At 41.6% G+C, this 23,236-nt stretch overlaps 1 protein-coding gene across 3 annotated transcripts in view; it reads right to left on the bottom strand.

The window, feature by feature from the left end:
- The window catches only part of ODAD1 (outer dynein arm docking complex subunit 1), a 73,898-nt gene that overhangs the window by 35,366 nt on the left and 15,296 nt on the right, over nt 1–23,236 (bottom strand). For all 3 annotated transcript variants that reach the window (XM_075189817.1, XM_075189818.1, XM_075189816.1), the window contains exons 4-10: nt 12,888–13,077; nt 12,106–12,228; nt 10,545–10,658; nt 10,055–10,122; nt 9,687–9,874; nt 6,506–6,640; nt 1,075–1,157 (exon numbers count right to left, since the gene is read on the bottom strand). In XM_075189817.1, the coding sequence (XP_075045918.1) occupies nt 1,075–1,157; nt 6,506–6,640; nt 9,687–9,874; nt 10,055–10,122; nt 10,545–10,658; nt 12,106–12,228; nt 12,888–13,077 (901 nt within the window). The remainder of the gene's footprint in view (nt 1–1,074; nt 1,158–6,505; nt 6,641–9,686; nt 9,875–10,054; nt 10,123–10,544; nt 10,659–12,105; nt 12,229–12,887; nt 13,078–23,236) is intronic.

Raw genomic sequence — 23,236 nt, 5'->3', positions numbered from 1 at the left:
AGAGAGGGTAGTGTGTGCTAGTGTGTAATCATTTTGCATTTGACCTAATACAATATGTGTTGGCAGTGATTATGTTGTGTATGGAGGTGAGAGAACAGTTTTGGGTGGAATTCAGCTAGATCTGTAACCTTTGTTATACGTGAGTGCAAGATTGAGTGCTGGACTCCTGTCTTAAGCTGGGTACACACTACAGAAATTTCCACCAACTTTTTATGCCGATCGATTTTATATGTGATCGATGGTCCGATCGCTCGGTCCATGGACTGCATACAAACTAGCCTTGTTTAGGACGATAAAGGGAAGTGTGGACGTCCGTTTGGCGACTTTTTACAGCCATGTTGTCGTGAGCAATGACTGTAATTTCGTACTCACTGTTGTGGATCGGTCGGAAATTTATACACACTACACACCGGAAACGAGATTGGAACGAAAATATTTAACGGTACGACCAACCAAATGAGGTGACAATCGTCCATTTGGGCAGACTTTCGACCATCTTGTCACTACACACACTGACCCAACTTTTGAACGAGCTGTCGTATATCGGCTGATTGAGCAGATTATTGGACGAAAACTGTGTAGTGTGTACCCAGCTTAACCCTTTACACATATGTCCACGTTAGTTTATGTCACGTGAGCTCGTTCCTGACAACTTCCTGTACACAGATGAGTACAAAAGTAAAGCTGAATCTTTAGCTATCTTCTTTGAGTTTTCCACATTATGGGAAAGTGTTGCACACCTCTATTTACCCAAGAATTGTATGATACTCATTTGTAGTGTGGACCTCTGCGGAAGACCATGGCGGTGTCAAAGGAGAGGAGGCATATCAAGCATGGTGCTAAAATAATAGCCAGCCTAATTATCAAACTAGACTGTGGCTATCAAACCATAAGCCAGCTGTTTAGCACTACAAAAGTCTCCAGAACAGGTCCTCACAAATAGCAGCATCACAGAGGAAGGTCCTAAACCAACAACAGTGTCTGGGGTAAGGGGGAAGCAAAACTGCCCCTGAATGTGAAAATCACTTTTATATATTGAAGACAAGAGATATTAAAAAAATTGCATGTTCTCACCTCTGCAATCTGTTCTGTCAGTCTCTCTTTATCATTATTCTGCTCATTGACATAATTAAATAAGGCAAAGTTGCGATCCTCCACTGCAATAGGACAAAAGACAAGACTATTATATTGTATGAAATCCTTGACAGGTACTTTCTCTCAAAAAAGCAAGCCATACAGTAGTCAGCAATATCCTTACACATCTGCTATATTTCCAATACTACTGCACAGCAGCAAATTGCTGTTAAACAAGTAGCAGAACCATCAAGATATATGACAGGATGAAAAATGAAATTTCACACAAATTTGTGCCTTAACCTGTTCTAACTTATATTCTCATTTAATCGCATGTTCTGCAAGTAGGAAATGTCAATGTCACTACTTTTGCAGCCATGCTGGTCTTTCAAATTAAATGAGGTTAAGAAAAGCATAACAAAGTCTAAAGTAAAGTAACCATATCTTCCACTGATCAAATTGTTGCAGGTCAACTGTAATATATCTATGACTCCATTATATTCATTTGTCTGGAAATTAAATGACAGTCATCATATGCGATACTTCACGAGTGTCATAAAGTGAAAAAAAACAGTGCTAATTGACAGGTGGCTTTAAAAATATATTAGAGAGTTTGTCTGAAAAAACAAACTCAGGAAGATAATATTTCTTCAAGTATATGTTATTAGGTACATTAAGGAACTCATTTAGAGTTATAAGCAAAGCAATAAAAAAGCAAATTTGCACCTTGGCAAAATAATGTTACACTGCAGGCAATTTAAAATATGTGGACAGTTTTAGAGTTTGGTCGGGGCATGTCCTAGCCCAACTCTAAATTGCAGTACAAAAATAAAGCTGTCCAGTATTTGTGTACTACATGCGAAAGTAGCCAGTATGCATGCAAAAAAAATGCTTTTGCAACCCCTGCATTGCAACATATTTTAACCAGGAGTAATTTTGCACCTTTATTTTGATTTGCTCCTTACTTTAAATGAAGCCCTAAGGATTAAATTACAAATTATCCATGCCACAGATAAAACTTCACTTTTCAAAATACTCTCAGAGCATGATCAGCTGCTAGACAATCTAGGCTCTTCCAAGGTCTTCCTTCTGTCTGAGTGGGGCTTGGATTCAGAGATGTAAGGGCATGGTCTGGGGGACCTGCCATCCTGGTTTGTACATCCTTGGATTATCCGGACTGGTCATGGCCTAAAGGCTGCTGGCCATGCCACTGATGCCAATCCCTCAGAACCAGTCACCTATGAGCTGTGCCGTGGATCTGTGATCAAATCTTCCCCTTTCTGCTTTCCATCCTCTTCTCTCCACCCCTTTCTTTCTACTTCCCTTTGTCTCATCTCTTTTAAATGTGGGGGTGTGGGTTATCAATGTTATGTGGTGGCTCTTTATTATATGTTTGGGGCTATTAATGTAATCTGGGTTGGTGGAGCTATTAATATATTGTAGGAGCTATTAATGCATTGTGGGATCTCTCTTAATATGAGGGCTATGAATTTAATGTTTGATCTTATTGGGGGAAATTTGCCTATTTACTAAATACAAATTCCATTAATTTGATATTGAGTCTGGTTGAAGGGAACACGGATCCATAAAAGCCTATTTATTAAAAGTGATTTGTAATAATATAAAGTCAGGGGTGATTGGGAGGAAGGAGCCTGTTTGCTAAATGTGAATGCTGTTGGGCTGGTTGGAGAGACGTAGGTCTACTTATTAAATGTGAATGATATTAATTACATTTTGGAGACCTTGACAACACCCATTGAATATGTACTTTTTATCCCCATGTCCCTTAGAGTGCTTGTCCTAGCACACATTATCACTATCTGCATTCAGTATGTGTGTTTTTTTCTTTACCCAGAACAGGTCTCTGCTCACCCCCCTATATTGTGATTGAATATCAGCCCTAATATTGGTAATATATGAGATTGTGTTATGCTATCTGTTGCACTGTAGGTGAGGTATTCATGTTAGCCCTAGAACTTCATTTTGTTTAATGATGCCAAAGAAGTAGGTCTATGTGTATTCTAGATATGTAGAAAACATACATCAATAATTAAATTACCAGGGCCTGTAGACCAGACTATTATTTAACAGAAGCTATCTTTGTTTACCTAAACCACAAGAGATCTAGCTGGTGTAGTGCCCCCTGCTGCATATCTGTTCCAAATCTAGCCAGATATTGTTATGGTGTTATGTTTGAAGCACAATGGAGTGAATAGCCAATGTTACACCATGCTGTAACCGTTTACATTGATTGTAATTATTCTGTCCTGCTAGAAGATTGCTATTTACCCACGTTACAGGCTATCAGTGAGAGACTGTAAGGTTGTGTTGTTAGCTACATCTGTAGTATCACTAGATAAGGGTTAGGAGTGTATTTACAAGCCAGACAGGGTGGCTTTCTGTGCCTGATTTAATCCACTTAAATAGGAAATGTGTAATGTATTCCTATGCCGTAAGGTTCTAAGACACAGCAGAAAACCAAACACAGCCCTACAGTCTGAGGCTATTCTGGGGCAGGGGAGGACTGGCAAATTTTAGCCTGGGGGCAAAACTCGACTCAGCAGCCTATTACGAACATTTTAAAGGAAAAAATGCAGATAGCCCAGTAACCCAACTGGGCCAGTCCCACTATGGGACTGGCCCAGGGGGACAGATACCACCATGCCACCCAGCCCAGCCTGCACCTGTTCTGGAGGTATAAGAAGGAGCAGTTCAGTGTTCAATGGATTAACAAAGATCAGGGGGGTGTAGGAAATAATGGTTCCCTACTGCTGATGGAGAACAGAGATCAGGAGGAGAACTATGAGAACTTTGTCCCTCTTCCTTTGGCTAAGTTGCCCAAGGTCTTGTGAATCTGTGCACTCACCAAAAGCAAGGTGACAGTGAAGCAGGACCGCTCCCCTGCTGGCAGTCACTGAGGATTAGCAATCCTGGGACTTATGCTAAGGAGCATAGAAGGAGCTGGTAACAAAGTGTAGCCTATAATTGGATTTCCCAGCATGGCCATAAAAGGACTGGTATCATATTGTATGTACTACCTTTGTGTCCATTGTATATACATATATACCTGTAACTAGTACTCATGTACATATGTTGGTTTTGTGCCTGCTGTTGTTGTTCCGCTGCTAAAGCTACCATTGGTTAAGTTGAATGTCTGCCTGGGTGTAAATATTTACCCACGTACAGGGGAACTCGGTAGGATGTTCAGCCCTGGGAGACACTGTTTTCTCACAGATATTGTTGGGGAAAAATGCCTACTTACTACATGTGGTTGCTATAAATTTAATGTCAAGGCTGGTTGGGTAGTAGGATGCCTGTTTTTAAACGTAAATGCTATTTATGTGGGTCTCATTGGGGGAAAGAGACATAATTATTAAACGTGAATGCTACTGAGTTTATGTTGTGGCTGGTTGGGGTGGAGGCAGACCTAGAGTATTCACTCATTACTTGGCTATCCAGGAGATGAATAATACCCATCACCTTTCCAAACAGGGCCTCAATAATCCAAGATCCAGCCAAACAGCAACAGAACTTAAGACACCAGCAGCAGCAGGTAGTCAATGCTGCAAGAACAGGTAGGAGAGAGCAGCACAGCCAGCCAACTATCTGATTCTAGTGGGACAGTGCTGGCTTGGGGGAATGTTGTTAGGTACGCTCTGTTACCCGGTGCTCTGCTCAAGAAGGGTGAATGTGCTGCTGTGCCACGACACCCCTGTTATTCTGTGCAGAGCTCCTCCAATCAGGAATTAGGACAAGCTCCTCTGACACTCATTTGACTGAGGCTGAGAGACTGACAGTAAGCTCACTGAGCAGGCATTGGCATCAGTATCTTACCGCAGTCAACTGCCAGCACTGCAGGACCAACAAAGAGAGCTGTCCGGTAGGAAACCATTGTTAATAATAACTAAATAAATAACTTGAAGGGGAAGCAGTTTGAAGTCAGATTAAGCAGACCAGTATTATGCAACTTGTTGCCCTCCAGCTGTTGGAACTACAAGCCCCAGCATGCCTGACCACTTTATAAACGGAGGTAATATAAAGTGGGAGTACAATATTTCTTTTTCTTATTTAATTATTTTGTTTTGTGAGACATGACAGTCTGTACTACACACAATTATATTTTTGTTGTTTGTCCTTTATACATTCTGCTAAATACCAAAGAGATCATTACAGTAGAGCACTTTATTGTTAACAGTGTGTTTTCTCCCAAAGTGTGATAACCTAAATCTTCTAAGACAGTTTGCTTTTTTCCCTAGGATGTTACCTTTAAAAGAGAGAAAAAAACATTGCGATAAGCCTGAGGCATCTATTCACAGGAAGAGGAATCTGCCACTTTAAATTATAAAGACAAGTAAACATATTGTAACCTTGCTTTCTGTCTGGATTTTAGAAACTTCAGGCTCTTTCAAACAAAATAAAATGTGAATATAGCTTAAAATCTGTTTTTATAAATACACACGAAGTACATGTTATGGTGTTGATGCATATATTTAAAACTAAATGCTCACTTTTTAATATAGAATGGTAAGTGTCCAAATCGTACTTTTACAAGGATATGTTTTTAAGAACCTACATTTTACATTACATGGACAGATGAGCATGCAACCTAATGTGTAATGTTTGCAAGCACAATAATTTATGTATGTGTTAAAGGACTCTCAGTAATGCATTTGCCAAATACAGCTTATAAGCTGAAGTCAAAAAGTTTTGTGATCAAATCGCAGCTGTGCATCAAAGTACAAAAAACCAGAACAGAGCTATACTGTCCTAATATATGAACATGTAATATGACCCCACATCGTACTTGTTTACTCTTTACACCACCCTTTAGGGAGCCGTGGTAGCAAATTAGGAAAAGAGGAGTTGGATAACGCTTGATGACGGAATTTGCGGAATCAAGTGGGAGGGGCATTCAAGCCTCTCCCACCCCGCAAATCTAACTCAAGATCGCCCCGCCTACTTGATGACAACAATTGCTCAGTGGCGCTCTTTACTGACTTAAGAGCTGTCATGATTATCTGAATGTGCACAGTGTTGAATAAGTTAAGAACAAAGACAATTGTATCATCATGGTAATGATACAAATTACTAATTAAAACTAAAAAAGTGATCCATACACAGGTAAACATTGTAGAAGTTACCTTACCTTTTTAGTAACTTTTTGTTTTGTTTTCCCTATGTGGGGTAACTATTTTTAAAAATATGGAAGTTTGCAGCTTTTTTGACATCCCAGGAAAGCTAAAGGTAAAACAATGTATTTCACCCAATGCTACAACATTAACAATACTTTATAGCTTTCCCCTGAATTGAAACTGCATTGGCAGTTTTTGCAAAGTTAGTAATTATTTACATATGGATATATTTCTGTATGTTCTGTATTGCATTGGTTACCAAGGCACTGAATACATGTTGATGTGCTGACATTGCTCACCTTCAATAAACCTGTTGACGAGTATGTCTAGGTTGTCCTCGCCAGTGACAGACTGAATTTGCTGGAAAGCTTGTTCGTAGGTCTCAATAGTCTCTTCCGTTGGGTCCCGCTTTTTCCTTTCCATCTCCTCTTTTTCTGAGTACAGAGCAATAGATATAGCATGTTACACAGTGCTATTACGATATATTATATAACAATCCATCCAGCTGTTGTTTAAAATCTATATATAGTAAAGACATACAAGTTGTAAAATAATCTAGATACAATCAATCAGAATAAATATAGGCCATGTGTCAATACAGAAACAATGGACACGTTAAATGATCTCCCTGTCATACGTAAATTACATGTATTTTTATGTTTTAAATATATATTAATGAATCTGAATGATAAAACACTTAAAACTCATACCAATAATTACCTGTTAGACCCATAAGTTGAACAACTCTGACACTGTAAGATTCACAAAATACTAATTCCTGCATCTTTCTATCTTGCAATATATATATATATATATATATATATATATATTTTTTTTTATTTTTTTTTAAATAGTTTATTGAATTAAAGTTAGAGTATTTTCCAATTGTCTTCTTTTTCCCACAGTCAGCTAACCATTGCCACAGCCACAGTTGACTTGCTGGTTGCTGATGATTGAGTTCCCTATGGAGTTTGTAGAATCATCAGCAGCAGCAGCAGCTATTTATATAGCGCCGTACAGAGAACTCACTCATCATCATCATCATCATTTATTTATATAGCGCCAACATATTCCGTAGCGCTTTTACAATTGGGGACAAATATAGTACACTAATAAACAAATTGGGTAAAATGGATAAAGAGGTGAGAAGGCCCTGCTCGTAAGCTTACAATCTATGGGACAATGGGAGTTTGACACATGAGGTTAAGTAATACATTTTACATTTCGGCCCAGCCAGGCTGCAAAGGTAAAAGTGACACATAAGCTAAATGATCCTTTCACACAACAATGTTGGTCAAGGGGTAGATGTCTTGTGTGAAATTGTGTAACGGGTGGTAATAGGGTAATGTAGTGAGGTTAAGAGGGTGGTTGAGGAATATTATAAGCTTGTGTGAAGAGGTGGGTTTTCAGAAAATGCTTGAAAGTTTGTAGACTAGAGGAGAGTCTTATTGTGCGAGGGAGAGAATTTCATAGAGTGGGTGCAGTCCGAAAAAAGTCCTTATAACCAGGAATGCTAGGATCTAATGAGGGTGGATGAGACGCAGATCTTGTGCAGAACGGAGTTGGCGAGTTGGAGATATTTTGAGACAAGAGAGGAGATGTATGTTGGTCAACTTTGTTGATGGCCTTGTAGGTTGGTAAAAGTATTTTATATTGGATTCGGTAGAAGACAGGCAGCCAGTGCAGAGACATACAGAGAGATTCAACAGAGGAATAACGATTTGCAAGGAAAATCAATCTTGCCGCAGCGTGCAAAATAGATTGTAGGGGTTTGAGTTTGTTACGGGGAAGACCAGTAAGGAGGGAATTGCAATAGTCAATGTGGGAGATGATGAGTGCATGGATTAAGGTTTTTGCAGTGTCTTGCGTGAGATATGTGCGAGTTCTGGAAATGTGTTTTAGATGTATGTAACATGATTTAGATATAGAGTCAATGTGGGGAACAAAGGATAGGTGTGAGTCAAGGATTACACCTAGGTAGCGAGCTTGTGGGGTGGGATTTACGGTCATGTTATCAACAGAGATAGAAATGTCAGGTATGCTCTTGTTGGTGGGTGGGAATATTATTAACTCTGTTTTAGAAAGATTACGTTTGAGTTGGCTAGAGGACATCCAAGATGAAATGGCAGAAAGACAGTCAGTTACACGGGACAACACAGATGTCGAGATATCAGGAGAGGATAGATAAATTTGGGTATCATCCGCATAGAGATGATACTGAAATCCAAAGGAACTTATTAGATTTCCAAGAGAAGCGGTGTAGATAGAGAACAGCAGAGGACCTAGCACTGAGCCTTGCGGTACTCCAACTGATAAAGGAAGCGGAGCAGAGGTGGCCCCAGAGAAATTAACAGTGAAAGAGCGATTAGAAAGGCAGGATGAGAACCAGGATAGAACAGTGTCTTGAAGACCTAGGGATTGCAGCATTTGTATGAGAAGAGAGTGGTCAACGGTATCAAATGCAACCGAGAGATCCAGGAGAATTAGTAGAGAGTAATGGCATTTAGTTTTAGCAGTGATCAGATCATTGACAACCTTAGTCAACGCAGTCTCTGTGGAGTGTTGAGAGCGAAAGTCAGACTGAAGAGGATCCAACAGGTTATTTTCGGAAAGGAAGCGTGTGAGGCAAGTGTATGCAAGTCTCTCTAGAAGCTTGGAGGGGCACGGGAGCTGAGAGATGGGACAGTAATTTGAGAGAGAGTTTGGGTCGGAATCTTGTTTTTTAGAATAGGAGTAATCACTGCATGCTTGTATAGTGATGGAAAGATGCCAGTAGAGAGCGAGAGATTACAGATTTTAGTTAGAGGTGAAATGAGCACAGGAGACAGGGATCTATCAATTTGCGAGGGAATAGGATAAAGAGGACAGGAGGTAGAGTAGGAAGATAAGAAGAGAGTAGAAACTTCCTCTTCATTTGTGGGATCAAATGAAGAGAGGGTGTCAGAGGGTAGTGGGAAGGAATTGAGCTGATTGCTTGTCGACGAAGAGGATACCATTTCTAGTCTGATCTTATCAATCTTGTCCTTGAAGTAGGAAGCAAGATCCTGGGCACTGATAGTAGATGTGATAGTAGATGGAGGGTTCACATCAGTCCCTGCCCCATTGGAGCTTAAATTCCTTACCATACACAGACAGAGAAAGAGACTAGGGTCAAATTACTAGCAGCCAATTAACCTACTAGTATATTTTTGGAGTGTGGGAGGAAACCAGAGGACCCGGAGGAAACCCACGCAAATACGGGGAGAACATACAAACTCCACACAGATAAGGCCGTGGTCAGGAATCAAACTCATGACCCCAGTGCTGTGAGGCAGAAGTGCTATCCACTAAAGTATCTAAGAATCTAAACAATTAGTCTGCTCTGGGTGTGAAGGATTTCCAATAATTACACTAGTTATAGTTTAGATTTCTAGCAAAGTGCGGCATTTGATTGGCACTGATTAATAAGCAAATCTCTGCTATGATGCAAATGACGATTACCTCTCCTGCGTCGAGCGTCCAGAACTTCTTCGCTGATGGAGCGTTCCTGAGTCTTGGTTCCCATAAACTCCTTCAATCTGCGATCGTGATCAATAACGCGCTGCAGCTCCTTGATCTCTGCCGTGTGCTGGTTTAGGTCCTTCTCAGCTTTTTCCTTCATCTGCAGCATTTTTGTTTGTGCCTCATCTCTTCAAAACAAATATTTGAGGAAGATAAAATAAGACTATAGGAGGCTTGGCTTAAGTTGGTGATTTAGAAAACAGAAATGACACAAAACAATTAACTATTGCAGAGTATATATACAAGTAAAATGGAGAACACAAAAAAGTTAGAACATTAAATATTTTTTTTTTCTTCTGCCAATGTACCTGGCATCATACGCTGCAGATGACTCGTCAATTACAGTACCAATCTCCTTTCGGGTCTGAAGCAGTTCCTAATTAAAAAAAAAAACGTGAAGTTAAATGGGCATAGTGCTGATACACTTTTTATTGTAGGGATGTCAACTTTAAAGAAAGGGAAGTGTCTGTGGCTTAGTGGTTAGCACTTCTGCCTCACAGCACTGGGGTCATGAGTTCTATTCCTGACCATGGCGTGAGGTTTGTATGTTCTCCCCGTGTTTGCGTGGGTTTCCTCTGGGTGCTCTGGTTTCCTTCAAAAACATACTGGTGGGTTAATTGGCTGCTATTAAATTGCCCTTAGTCTCTCTCAGTCTGTGTGTGTGTATGTTAGGGGAATTAGATTGTAAGCTCCAATGGGGCAGGGACTGATGTGAATGAATTTTCTGTACTGCGCAGCAGAATTTGTGGCGCTATATATATAAATAGATGATGATGATGATTTAGTTGGTGTCCTCACCTTTTCAAGTTTTCTATATAACTGATCAAAACGAGATCGCTCGATTCTCAGGATGTCAAGTTCCTCCCTCATCTTTGCATTTTTTGCCAGCTGAAGATTGAATCTGGTCAGAGCCTAATTATCACAGAGAAAAAATAAAACAAAATGGAAACATAAATTTCAGGTTCTGCAATGTCACATTACTAAGAGCATCACCATATAAACAGAGTTACCATCCGAAATTGTAGAAACATGCTAAAACACCCAACTGGTTGAAGACTCCCAACAAATAAACAATACTCAATCTATAATCCCAAATATTACACAAACATAAACATACCTCATTAACATCTAGCAATGTGGCCTGCAAATTTCAAATTTAAATTTCAAATATAATCTTAGGTTTTCTAAAATACAGAGCTAGTAATCTATTTGGTCTTAAGAAACACCCAAACGTGTGATGCTAATTGCGTTCATCAGGGCTGTGTCAAAATTTGTATTCAAAGGAAAATAATTATCTCTTGACTCCATAACTTGCAGTGTCTAAAATACGATGCAATTGATTATTCTGTGCAAATGAATAGCATATTTAAGTGTTGGGGAAACATTTATATGTATAGCACACGTTATAGATTCTCCAATAACTAGATTGTTCAGCTCCTCAGTCATCTTTTTGCTGCTATAAATAAAACAGAAACATTTTTGTTACATTATATGTAGTCAAGATATGTAATCTCCTGCAGCGGAAAGTGGAACTGGCTGATGCAGTAGATACTTAAGATCTGTTGCCTTTTAGACCACAGAGTATAAAATTGATCCAGACAGGAAAATTATTGTAGGGCTGCAAAGCCTTGCTTCTCCTGGTGGGGAAACTGAGCAGCTTGAGATCATGTTGTAGGATGAGATATTTGAGAAGCGAAAGTTGGGTATCATGGGAGGTAGGGACATTCCCAGTTTAAGGGATGGGCGCACAGAATCTTTCACCAAGCAAAACAATCTGATTTTTTACATGTGTTCAGAGGTAAGTGAGATTGAGCAGCTGCCTAAAGTTTCAAGGGGTTGCCTTTATATGAGAAATTACATTGTAATAAGGCATTCAAATATACAATAGTGGTACTTGTAAAGAAGATAATCCCAATCACACCAGGGCCATCTTAACAACATTATGGGCCCCCAGGCAAAGCAGTGCACCGGGGCCCCTAGATATAGATATATAGATGTATACAGATACAGATATAGATATAGATATATAGAGATAGAGATAGATAGATGTACTTGCTCAGTGACCCTTGTAGGTTTTTTTTGCAGGTTTTTTTCTTTTGCAAGATTATTTATTCTCATTAAGAGCCGTGCCTACGTGGCCCCCTTGCCCGTTGGGCCCACAGGCAGCTGCCCATCGTGCCCAATGGAAAAGATGGCCCTGAATCACACCCCCCATGTATTTTTATGATGTTTAAGAATTAAATGATGATCCAATGAGCAGAAATGTTTGTGAAAAATAAGATAAAACCAAACAAATTCCAATATAACAAATTCAAATGAATAAACAGTAGTGTAACAAGAAACGCTACTTATTGCTCACCCGGTCCAAACGATTCTCCAACACCTTCACATTCTTCTGAGACTGCGCATTTTGCTTTGCAGATCCCGAGGAACCTCTCACTTGCTTTCGCTGACCAGAAAGTTTTTTCTCCCAGGTTTTTATCTACAAAATAGTTTTGGTTTTAGAACACTGATCCTACATTTTAGACAGGTTGCTCTTTTTAACAGTATTAACTAATTAAATGGTGTTTATTTTCTGTGTCACTTGTCAACAGTTCTCTATTTCTACCACGCTAGTTGTTTTCACTTGACAGTAATTGTTTATACAAGATTGACTTTCACGCAGTTTTAGTTTTTATGATTTTTGTTCCTCCTCACTTGATGGAGTAGTGGGAGTCAACTAGACAGCCCTTCTATGTTGGACAGAAAGCATCACAAGCCCATGATGGATTATAGCCGATGGCTACACTTCTTGAAAGATTCTCCAGGATGTAGGCAAATTTCAGGGGTGCATTTTGAGTGGAGTGTGTTTTGGAAGTAAAGTAACTGGTGGAAAGTGATTACATGAAAGCCTTCATCCTCATTACATTGGGAAAATTGTTAGTTCTCCTTCAGTGCTAATTTATTTCAGGCTAACACAAATCATTTTTGGTACTGACTACAAAATGTAATTTCAAAGTTTATTTTACACATACTCTAAAGTGAAGGAATAGCAGATAAATAACTCCACAATTTGAGACCACTATAAAATATAACTACATAATCAAGGGTTTAATCACTTAGCCTGTACATTATATTATTTTTATTTTTTTAAAATGTTACCTCCTGCTCCAGATCAGTAATGGTTTGCTTCTCAAGAGCCAACTGCTCATCCAACTCATCCTTCTGCTCTAGCAGGGAATGCAGCTTTCCCTGACTGTTCTGGTCACGTGACTGATTGCTTCGGCTCTCTGAGATCTTTAAATTCTTCAATAGTTCATCCCTCTCTTTCTCCAGTGCACTCATCTCTGCCCTGCAGAGAGACAATTAGTATTACTGCCACTGAAAGATACAATGATTTTATAATTAGTTGGCATTTTACAAAACATAAAACAACTTCTTCACATGATGACATTTTGAGCTTTGAAGCTCTGAACCTTCTGACATTGGCTTGGAAGAGTTAGAATTTTCCTGATATATCAACTTTAGTCTGAAGTTAACTGGTACCAAGGAAAGTATCTGCCATGAATTGTATGACCTATAATATTGAGCTCTCTCAGCTCCCATGGATTCAGTTGGTGTCACTGTCATCCTGTACTACCACTGGTGGACCTTAACCTCCAATGGGCGCTTTTCAATCACTATCATTACTTCTTCAAACCTTGTGCGAATATACTTTCTACCCCAAACACACTCAGGAATGAGTGTGTTTGGGGAACATGACTGTACATGTAATGTGACAAATCAGCACAGGTACCACCGGCAGCAGTTTTTGGAGCAGCAAACTGGAGAGATTTAATTTCTGGAAAAAAACAGCCCATGTTGATATTTACTGGGGATCATAACCATTCAGTTAGGATTTTCATCATCAACAAGCTCCAGATTCAGTTGTCTTTAGCATCCTATAATCCTATGCTACCCTGCCATCTCTGTGTGACCAGTGCATGCAACCTCCATGTCTGCAGCTGCTACTCTCATACTATCCTGCCACCTCTGTGTGCACAGTGCCTTCTTTATCCATGCCCACATCTGCTGCTCCTAAGCTATCATACAATCCCCATGTGCACTGTGCCTGCTACATCCATGCCCACTGTTGCTCCTGTCATCTCTGTGTGTGCAGTTACTGTTAGGCTGACAGTCTGTTCACAAACTTACAGAACTAGTTGGCGGAGTTCTTCACCTTTAGCAGCCGCCTTTCCCATAGAGCTTTATATGCTCACCGATACTCAGATGCGCCTAGGACTTAACTCCGGATGTAGTGCAAGTTTGTAATATAGAACCATAGCGGCAGGTCAGGAGACAGAGTAGATGGCAGCGGATGGTCAGACGTAAGTCAAGGTCAGGGGTCACTAGCAAGCAGAATGGGCGGATAACATGCAAAGATTAGGGTCACAGGCTACACATTGGGGTCCAAGGTACAGACCAAAGGGTCAGGATCACAGGCAAGCAGGCAGAGTCCGAGGTACAGGCAGAAGGTCAAAACAGGAGATCCAATAGAAAAGTAGCAGAGTATCTACGGGCACTGGGAGCAACAGGAACAAGACAGGAGCAGCTCAGCAAACAGGGTAGTAAGTGCTATAACCGGCAGGGAGGCTAAGCCCTCCCTGCCTTAAATACTAGTACTGGCCAATCAGGGCTTTGCCCTGTAACAGTTCTCAGATGGGAATTGATTAAGTGGCTGGTTATTTAATCAGCCCGCAGGCTGCCCTGAGTTGCAGGGGTGTGCTGAGAGACTGCCCGGCATCCTCGGGGCCGAGGAGCAGGAAGTGACGCACCGGTCATCATGGTGACAAGCGGGATGCCAGTACAAGGGGAAAGTGAGTCGCGGCGGTGCCCGTGGCGGCTCCTGACAGTTACTACCCTTTTTTCATCCATCTGCTATTACACAAAATAATAGTCACTGTCCTTACACTTTTCCTATGAGAAACATGGCATAGAGTTTGCAGAAAATAAAACAGATCTTATTGCTGAAGCATAAATAAAACATCCACCGTTCTGCTTGTCTGAGAAAGCAGTTTAGTTTAGTATATCAATGGTAAACTAAGTCATTTCCAGCTATGCATTTATGTTTAAACAAAAATACAGTATCCATAAGTACTGACAAGGGCTTTCCTGGTGTGAAGCCCAGTTGGTTCCTTAATGACATTCTCATCTAGAGTATATGAATGCTTTTCAAAAGTATTCCAGTAAATATACCGGAGAGCTTCAATAAGTCTGGTCACAATACTCACATCAATTGCGTGCTTAGTCCATGAAACTTAAAAGAATCTTCCTACCACTAGTTTTGTCACTCTTCACATTTCTGGCAGCAGGGATGGAGCGAGTTTCATGTGCTACTTAATTGGTGCTGATGTTGCCTTTAATTTAAACTCTCACATATTCTGCTGTGCTTGCAAAGGCTGACAAGGCATGTGACAGCACACATCAGAACAAAGACAGAACATCTAGAATGTAGGGACTTGGGAAATGTAGTACAGTATCAACCAAAAACCTTGTCAGTGTTGGACTGGGGCATGAAGAGCCCACCGGGTGAATGCGATGGTAAGGGCCTATGAAAGAGTGTGTGCGTGCTGCCACTGAGGGAGCGGTGTGAGATAAAGCAGGTATTATACTTTTATGCATAATAATTTGCCCAGGAATCATGGGGGCCGCAACTTTCCACTTCTCAGACCTCCATCCTATGATGCTCAGCCTCACTAGAGTGCGTGTCTTATACTATTCTAAGATGGTACTCATTAGTTTTATTACACTGAGTAACACTTTCTTTTGCATCTTTACTAGATGTTTGTTTTTATGGTGCAATGGCTATACATTACATTAGTAAAAAAACTCTATAGAAACTTAAGATTTATACAACATATTATCTACTGCTGTGTATATTATTCACTACTATTCAGTGCATATTGCACATGTCACTTGCCCCCCTGATGAGAGTTATGTTTGTGGAAGAGAAAGTGGTAAACTTTATAGAGTGTTTTGCATCTTTTAAAAAAAAATGTTACCATCCATTTCTTGTTTTTTACCTTATTGAAAAAGGTAATGAGTCAATGTGAACTTTCCTGATAAGCCATTAATGACTTTAGAATGTAAGCTTGCGAGCAAGGTTCTCTTACCTCTCTGTCTGTATGTATTACCCAGTATTGTCTTATTAATGTTTGTTTCCAATTGGAAAGCGCTACGGAATTTGCTGGCGCTATATAAATAAATGTTGATGATGATGATGATGGCCAGTACATACAGGTATTGAGCACTTGATAAAGTACATTCTAGCAGCTATACATGTGGCCAGTCCTGCGTACAAAAAGCATGTCTGTTTTAGTTTTGTTCCCCCATAGAACTGTACAATATAAAGAATAATAATAATATAATTACTGCTAAGTCTAGCACACAAATTATCTAAAACACTGAGATCTAATCCTAAAAAACAAAAAACAAATCATCACTGCTTACAACCCATTTCCCTAAAATGAAGTGCCCCCAATTTATTCCAAGCTTTATCATTCCAGTGGTGACTCTGCCCACAGTGCATGTGATAGTGAAGGAAGCCCTTTTATTTTTCTTAACATCCTCACTAGTTGCTAGAACACATTATTCTTCCTTCTCTCCCCATTCCATCCCACCTGCCTATCTGACATAAATCACCACCACTTCTCTCTTGCTGTGGTCTGTTCTAAAAGTGACAGATTATCGCTGCTTGTCACTACCAAATCAAACTGCACACCAGAAAGAACTACTGACTCCTGCTCAGTGCAAGTGGCTTTTAAGGTCAGGGGGTTAGTGTTAACTCACATAATAGATGTAGATCATCTAAAGTGACAGCAGTGTGCCAGGTAAGTTCATGTGGAGTAATAAAATTTGCAGGACAATATGCAGCAGCATACGGTTAATTGAACACCTATATACCCTAAATGGACACACCCCAAGGCAAAGATCACATTGCTATACAGTTGGAACTGATCTAAATGATGGATATGCATATCAAGGAAAAACTACATTACACACAGATTTCAATTAGCAACAGTATAATGAAATATCAACGGGGTATTGTAATCCCATAGCATATCAAACAAGCCACATAGTGCATGTTAATTTAAGAAAAATAGCAAAATATTGCAAAAGCCCTTTGAAATTAGTAGAAGCTGCTCTCAGTAATATTATAATGTATGAATAGGATTGTGTGGTATGCACACCTGGGGGTAAATGTATGAACATGCGGGTTCTTCAACACCCGCGTGTTCAGTGATTAAATTTCAAGCGGCGCTGCATTGTAAAGGGAAACTTCCCTTTACAATGCAGCGCCGCTTGAAATTTAATCGCCGAACACGCTGAACACGTGGGTGTTGAAGAACCCGCATGTTCATACATTTACCCCCTGACGTGTGTATCTGTGCTTGGGCCAAAAAGGTCCAAGTCCTTCATATAAACAACTATACTGTATTACATGAGCGCGTGTGTGCTGAGCTCCGACTCGACAGCATATACAGTTAGTGAATTCCGGGGCACAGCATGTGCTGCCCCAGCGGCACAGACGACAGTCGCAGGGATCAGCGGTGGGTAGTGTGACCCACAGTAAGTGGCAGAGCACTGAGGTGGTGGGGGCCCATCAGGGATGTCCCCGGTGGGCCAGTCCGATCCTGTACCCAGTTGCACTTATAGGGATCAATGAAGATGTAACAAAGTAAAGTTCAGCATCACAGATATGTCAATCATTGTCCAGTTGTGATAATAGTTGCAGATGACTTCTTGGAATTGGTGCATTTTGTGACAAGCTGAACAAATAAAAAGCATCCAGTATCAGGAGGAAGAACTGAATACTACGCTGATTGCATAATAAGTAATCCCGTTCACATAAGTTATGTACATGCAGGGCCGGTGCTAGGGTCCACGGCGCCCTAGGCATTTTTAAAAAAGCGGCGTCCCCCTCCCCCCCCCGCAAAAATTGCCGCCCTCCTCCCTCCTCTCCTTACCTTGTCTCACCACTGCCGCCTCTCTGCTCCGTCTCCTCCCCTCCACTCACTGACATTAGCAAGTGGAGGGGAGGAGACGGAGCAGAGAGGCGGCGGTGGTGACAAAATAGCCTCTTCCCCCCTCCCCGTGCATCTGAATGCTGTGCGGCGGCTGTGTCAGGTATGGTCAGCGGTCGCCGCACAGTTTTAAAGTATTTTATTATTCTGTGGCGCCCTCCAGGCGCCCTCCAGAGCCCGGCGCCCTAGGCAAGTGCCTAACCTTGCCTAATGGGAGCGCCGGGCCTGTGTACATGATTTGTAAGAGGGCCACGTTAACCATATAGAAATAAGTATATGTAACGTTTCCAGCATCCACTACAACAAATAATAAGGAACTAATGGGATTGAGGTGAGAGGCTAAAAAGAGTAGCCCAGTACAGGTATGCTCTTGGTGTAAATTATAAAGCATGAGGGAAAGGATGCTTTATTTTTTTTTTAGATAAATGGGACCACAAAACAGAGACAACTAAAAGAGAAAGACCAGCCTGTAGAAAGTGTTGCAGTAGAACAGTGGTTCTCAACCTGTTTAGATTGGGCCCCAAGCATCAGCAAGTCATTGTGCTAGGACCCCGATTGTCAGTGTACAATTGTTTTTTTTTAAGAAGAGACCCAAAAACAGAGTATGGGCCCCCACTCACAGGTTGTGTGCCTCTCCACTAAAACATTCACAGAGCTACAGAAATTTGTAAAAATCAGTGCACTAGAACATTACCAAAACTATCTGGCCTGTAAAAATCATAAGCGCACTAGAACATTCATAAAGCTAGACTGACCTGTGAACTAGTATGTTTACAGAACACTGTGGCGCCTTACAGAGCAATGATAATAACAATTTACAGGGCTAGACCGACCTGTAGCAATCAGCGTACTAGAACATTCATAGCGGTAGACCATCTTGTAACCAATCAGAGCATTATAAAATTCAAAAGGGAAAATCGATACCGCAGCCGGAGTGCGGGAATGAGAAAGACCACAGAGTAGATCTAACAGGTTTCAGCTAAAGGCAAGCAGTAAAAGACAAAGAACTTTAAACATGTTACCTAATAAAAATAGCACGTAGAACTGGAAAATGTACCACTGGCAATAGCTTCACTTTCAGCTAAGAAACAACAGAAAGATTGTTCCGCTAAGTGTCCTTTTCCTTATGACAAGATGTTCCACATACAGGTGTACCTGTCAATAACACAATCTGTCAGCACTAGTGATAGAAGAAAGGTCTGCAGCACTAACATGAGGAACAGGAGGTGCAGTATGTGTAATTTGAAAGAGCGCTGTTTCTGCTGAGGGGTATATACAGCTATGTCAAAGGAAACTATTCTCTGACAGGAAAAAAAGTGATGACAGGCAGTATAAAGTATGTGGAGTGATAATAACTGCCAGTGTAACAGAATATTTCAATTTAACATGTTCCTTCTTCCATACATCCTATTTCTGGGATTTTAGAGACTGTAGAGAAAATATTGTATATATGCTTCCAAATGAGAGCATAATAAAATATTGTACCTGCAAAACTATTGATTATGCACACTAATTTTAATCATGTATGGTAAATGTAGTAATGTACGTATGATTCGCACTTGTTTTTTTACATTTTGCTAATAGTCACATGTGAATATCGACTATTTGATTCTTTCCCTATTGTCTGTGTAGCCCCAAAACTCACATTTAAAAATATTTAATTATTTATCAACCCATCCCTGTAATTTCCACAACTACTTACGTTGTATTATTTTATCCTCAGGGGTGTAGACTCTACAGAACTTAACTAGACAACACTGAAAGTTGTAAATTTAATTCTTTTGAAAGTGATTGGCAGCAGAAGATTGGATCACAGCATTAAATGCCATGGGGAGCAGCACTTGATTGGTTGAAATGTGTTATTCAAATGTGAGGATGACAAAAAAAATTTTCATGTACTCCGTAATATCTTACTCTACCATAGGACGGATTACAAAACCCATATTTAGCGAGCAATTTAGCAGTTATAAATAGTTATTGTAACTTGCTGAACTGCAATTCCTATCATTCCCCAAATATTTATGTGTGAAATCTACCACAATCCTCAGCCAAACTGCACTGTGACTTGCATGATGACTGTAGTGCAGTGGTTCCCAAACTTTTGCAGTTCGCGGCACCCTTAGAGTCTCCAAAAATTTTTAAGGCACCCCTCCAAAATAATTATTGAGCAGTCCTGTTTTAGAAGTAGTTGGTTCAAAAAATTGTAATAAGTATTTAGGTCAGGACAGAAATACTTATTTAGTTGTATGCAAAAATGCCCCCTGTGCATCCAGATACTCTGCCCTCAGGCACTCTGCCCCCTCTGCATCCAGACACACTGCCCTCTCTGCATCCAGACACACTGCCCTCTCTCACACTGCCCCCTCTGCCCACTGTCTCCCCTCCTATGCTCTGTCACGCTGTCCCCCCTCCTCTGCCCTCTCACACGCTGTCCCCTCCTCTGCCCTCTCACACGCTGTGTCCCCTCCACTGCCCTCTCTCACGCTGTGTCCCCTCCACTGCCCTCTCTCACGCTGTGTCCCCCTCCACTGCCCTCTCACACGCTGTGTCCCCCTCCACTGCCCTCTCACACGCTGTGTCCCCCTCCCCTGCTCCTCTCATGCTGTGTCCCCCTCCACTGCCCCTCTCACGCTGTGTCCCCCTCCACTGCCCCTCTCATGCTGTGTCCCCCTCCTCTGCTCTCTGTCCCCATCCTCTGCTCTCTGTCCCCCTTCTCTGCCCCGCTGTCACCCTCCGCTGCTCTCTGTCCCCCTTCTCTGCCCTGCTGTCACCATCCTCTGCCCCGCTGTCACCATCCTCTGCTCTCTGTCCCCCTCCTCTGCTCTCTGTCCCCATCCTCTGCTCTCTGTCCCCATCCTCTGCTCTCTGTCCCCATCCTCTGCTCTCTGTCCCCCTCCTCTGCTCTCTGTCCCCATCCTCTGCTCTCTGTCCCTCTCCTCTGCTCTCTGTCCCCCTCCTCTGCTCTCTGTCCCCCTCCTCTGCTCTCTGTCCCCCTCCTCTGCTCTCTGTCCCCATCCTCTGCTCTCTGTCCCCCTCCTCTGCTCTCTGTCCCCATCCTCTGCTCTCTGTCACCATCCTCTGCTCTCTGTCCCCCTTCTCTGCTCCGCGCCAGGTGCCAGCATTAAAGAAAAAAAAAAAAGAACACAGACTTACCAATCCGTCGGGCGCCGGGACCCAGCAGCCTCCTCTCTCCCGCAGCTTGTTACTGACGTCGATATTCAGTGACAGCTGCGGGAGAGAGGAGGCTGCTGGGTCCCGGCGCCCGACGGATTAGTAAGTCTCTGTGTTCTTTTTTTTTTTTTATGGCTCGCCCGCGGCACCCCAGTGACAGCGCCGCGACACCCCTGGGAGCCGCGGCGCACAGTTTGGGAAACGTTGCTGTAGTGGATAATAAAACCAAATACATAAGTCATGCATAAAAATTAGCCAATGTAAGATAAAAAAACATTAACAGTAACTGGGGTTGCATAAATCTAGCTTACATAAAAGGCCAATAAGTCTTTGCAGTAGTAAAAAAATAAATAAATAAATAAGCAAATAAGTGATCCCCACAAAAAAAAAAGCTTAACCTCGTGCTGCCAGCCTAGGCTGATACTTGCAAAATCGGGAAGACAAAAGCAGTGGGGTTCCCACCAAATATATTAGTACAAACACAAGCTTTGCCAACCAGGGCTGGTGGCACTATAGCAGGAAAACACAGATAGTGGGGTTCCCCTGCCATTATGCCAAAGGGCTAATCAATGGGGCTGGATTCCCTAGAGAGATCGAGCCTGCAAAACAACAGGTCCCCAGCAGCAGGGCCCCACAGCCTAGGCATAACCGGCCCATGCTGAAAAGCACTAGGGCCTTCCTACACCCCAGGGCTTGAGATCAGGCCATGGAAAATCCCCCAGTTATATATATGACTGTACTTCCGCTAAGAGCTCATTTGGGACAGGAGCTCTTAGCGAACTACTATAGTATCCAGGGGTGGGGTAAGAGCCTACTACTTTTCAGCACAGGCCGGTTATACCCGGGAGGTGGGGTGGGGGGGGGGGGGTGGCATTTTTTGTGGGCCCAATCTCCCTAGGGAATCCAGTCTCATGATGTCCATTCTGGAAATTGTTTGGCATTATGGCAGGGCAGAATCCATGCTGCGTGTTTCCCTGCCATAGTGCCACCTGCTCTGGCTGGCAAAGCCTTGTGCTGGTACTAGTGAATTCAGAGGGCCTCCATGCTTTTTATCCCCCCAATATTGCAAGGACCAGTCTAGGCTGGCAGAGCACTAGGGCTGGTTAAGTTGTTAAGGGGGAGGGAGGGCGCTGTTTTTTTACAAGGTCACAGTGACAGATAAGCTTAAACACTATGAGACTTTAGTAATGTAGGATACGATTTAAGCGTATTTCATGAAATGTAGGCAATTTGCATACTATTCTGAGTCGCACATATCTCTAGATTTGTATGGCTCAGATATATGTAGATTACGGGATTCAATTTACACTTAGGGGTATATTTACTAAACTGCGGGTTTGAAAAAGTGGAGATGTTGCCTATAACAACCAATCAGATTCTAGCTTTCATTTATTTAGTGCATTCTACAAAATGAAAGCTAGAATCTGATTGGTTGCTATAGGCTGTAAGTAGAAATTGCGCCCAACTCAGTATTACGCTCCGGATAGGATTAACTACCCTCAGTATTGCCAGCCTTCAATTTAATTATTATTATTATTTTTTATTTATAGGGTGCCACTAGCTATCCGTAGCGCCGTACAGGGACAGACAGAAACACGATACAGGGTGAGACAGCACGGTACAGTTAACAAAAAGCACAGTAACTCCGAAGCTCAATGTACAGCTATTTAATTTAATGACTGCAAAACAAATGTATTCTTTTCTATTTAAATAGTTATTTATTATGTCTGTTTTTACCTAATACCCAGAATACTTGCAGCTTCTTAGATCCAAGTGTACCTATTCTCCTAAAGCTTGTGCTGAAAGTTAAAGCATTTTCTTATAGATTTCCCTGTTTGGTTTTGGAAAAATTGATACGCCCATACAAATTTATATGTTCACCTTTAGCAGTCTCATTCCCAATAGAGGTAGCAGGCTAACAGATACTTGTGCTAGCTACAGGTGTTAAGGAATGAGGAATGCAAAAATCAGACAATGGTGTGATACAATTTAACGATAGTGACCACACCGACAGTGACTACACCTACATTTAAAATCCAAAGACGACACCCCGACATGGCAGAAACAGAGACTTACCATTACACAGAGACAGTAAATTGCCAACCCAAATCTGTTCCCGACAGTGGAAAATGACGTAACATGAAAACGCGACTGGGAAGTTTTAAATTTTAAAGTGGCAAAACACGGACCTGGCGTTTGGCGGTAAGGTTAACCCTAACCGTAAACCCTAACCCTAACCTACTACTTACATGAGATTATAGTAAGCCGGGTCCGTGC

This window comes from Mixophyes fleayi, chromosome 11 (assembly GCF_038048845.1).
Source record: "Mixophyes fleayi isolate aMixFle1 chromosome 11, aMixFle1.hap1, whole genome shotgun sequence".
NCBI lineage: Eukaryota > Metazoa > Chordata > Amphibia > Anura > Limnodynastidae > Mixophyes > Mixophyes fleayi.
This window is presented reverse-complemented; position numbering and strand designations above follow the sequence as displayed.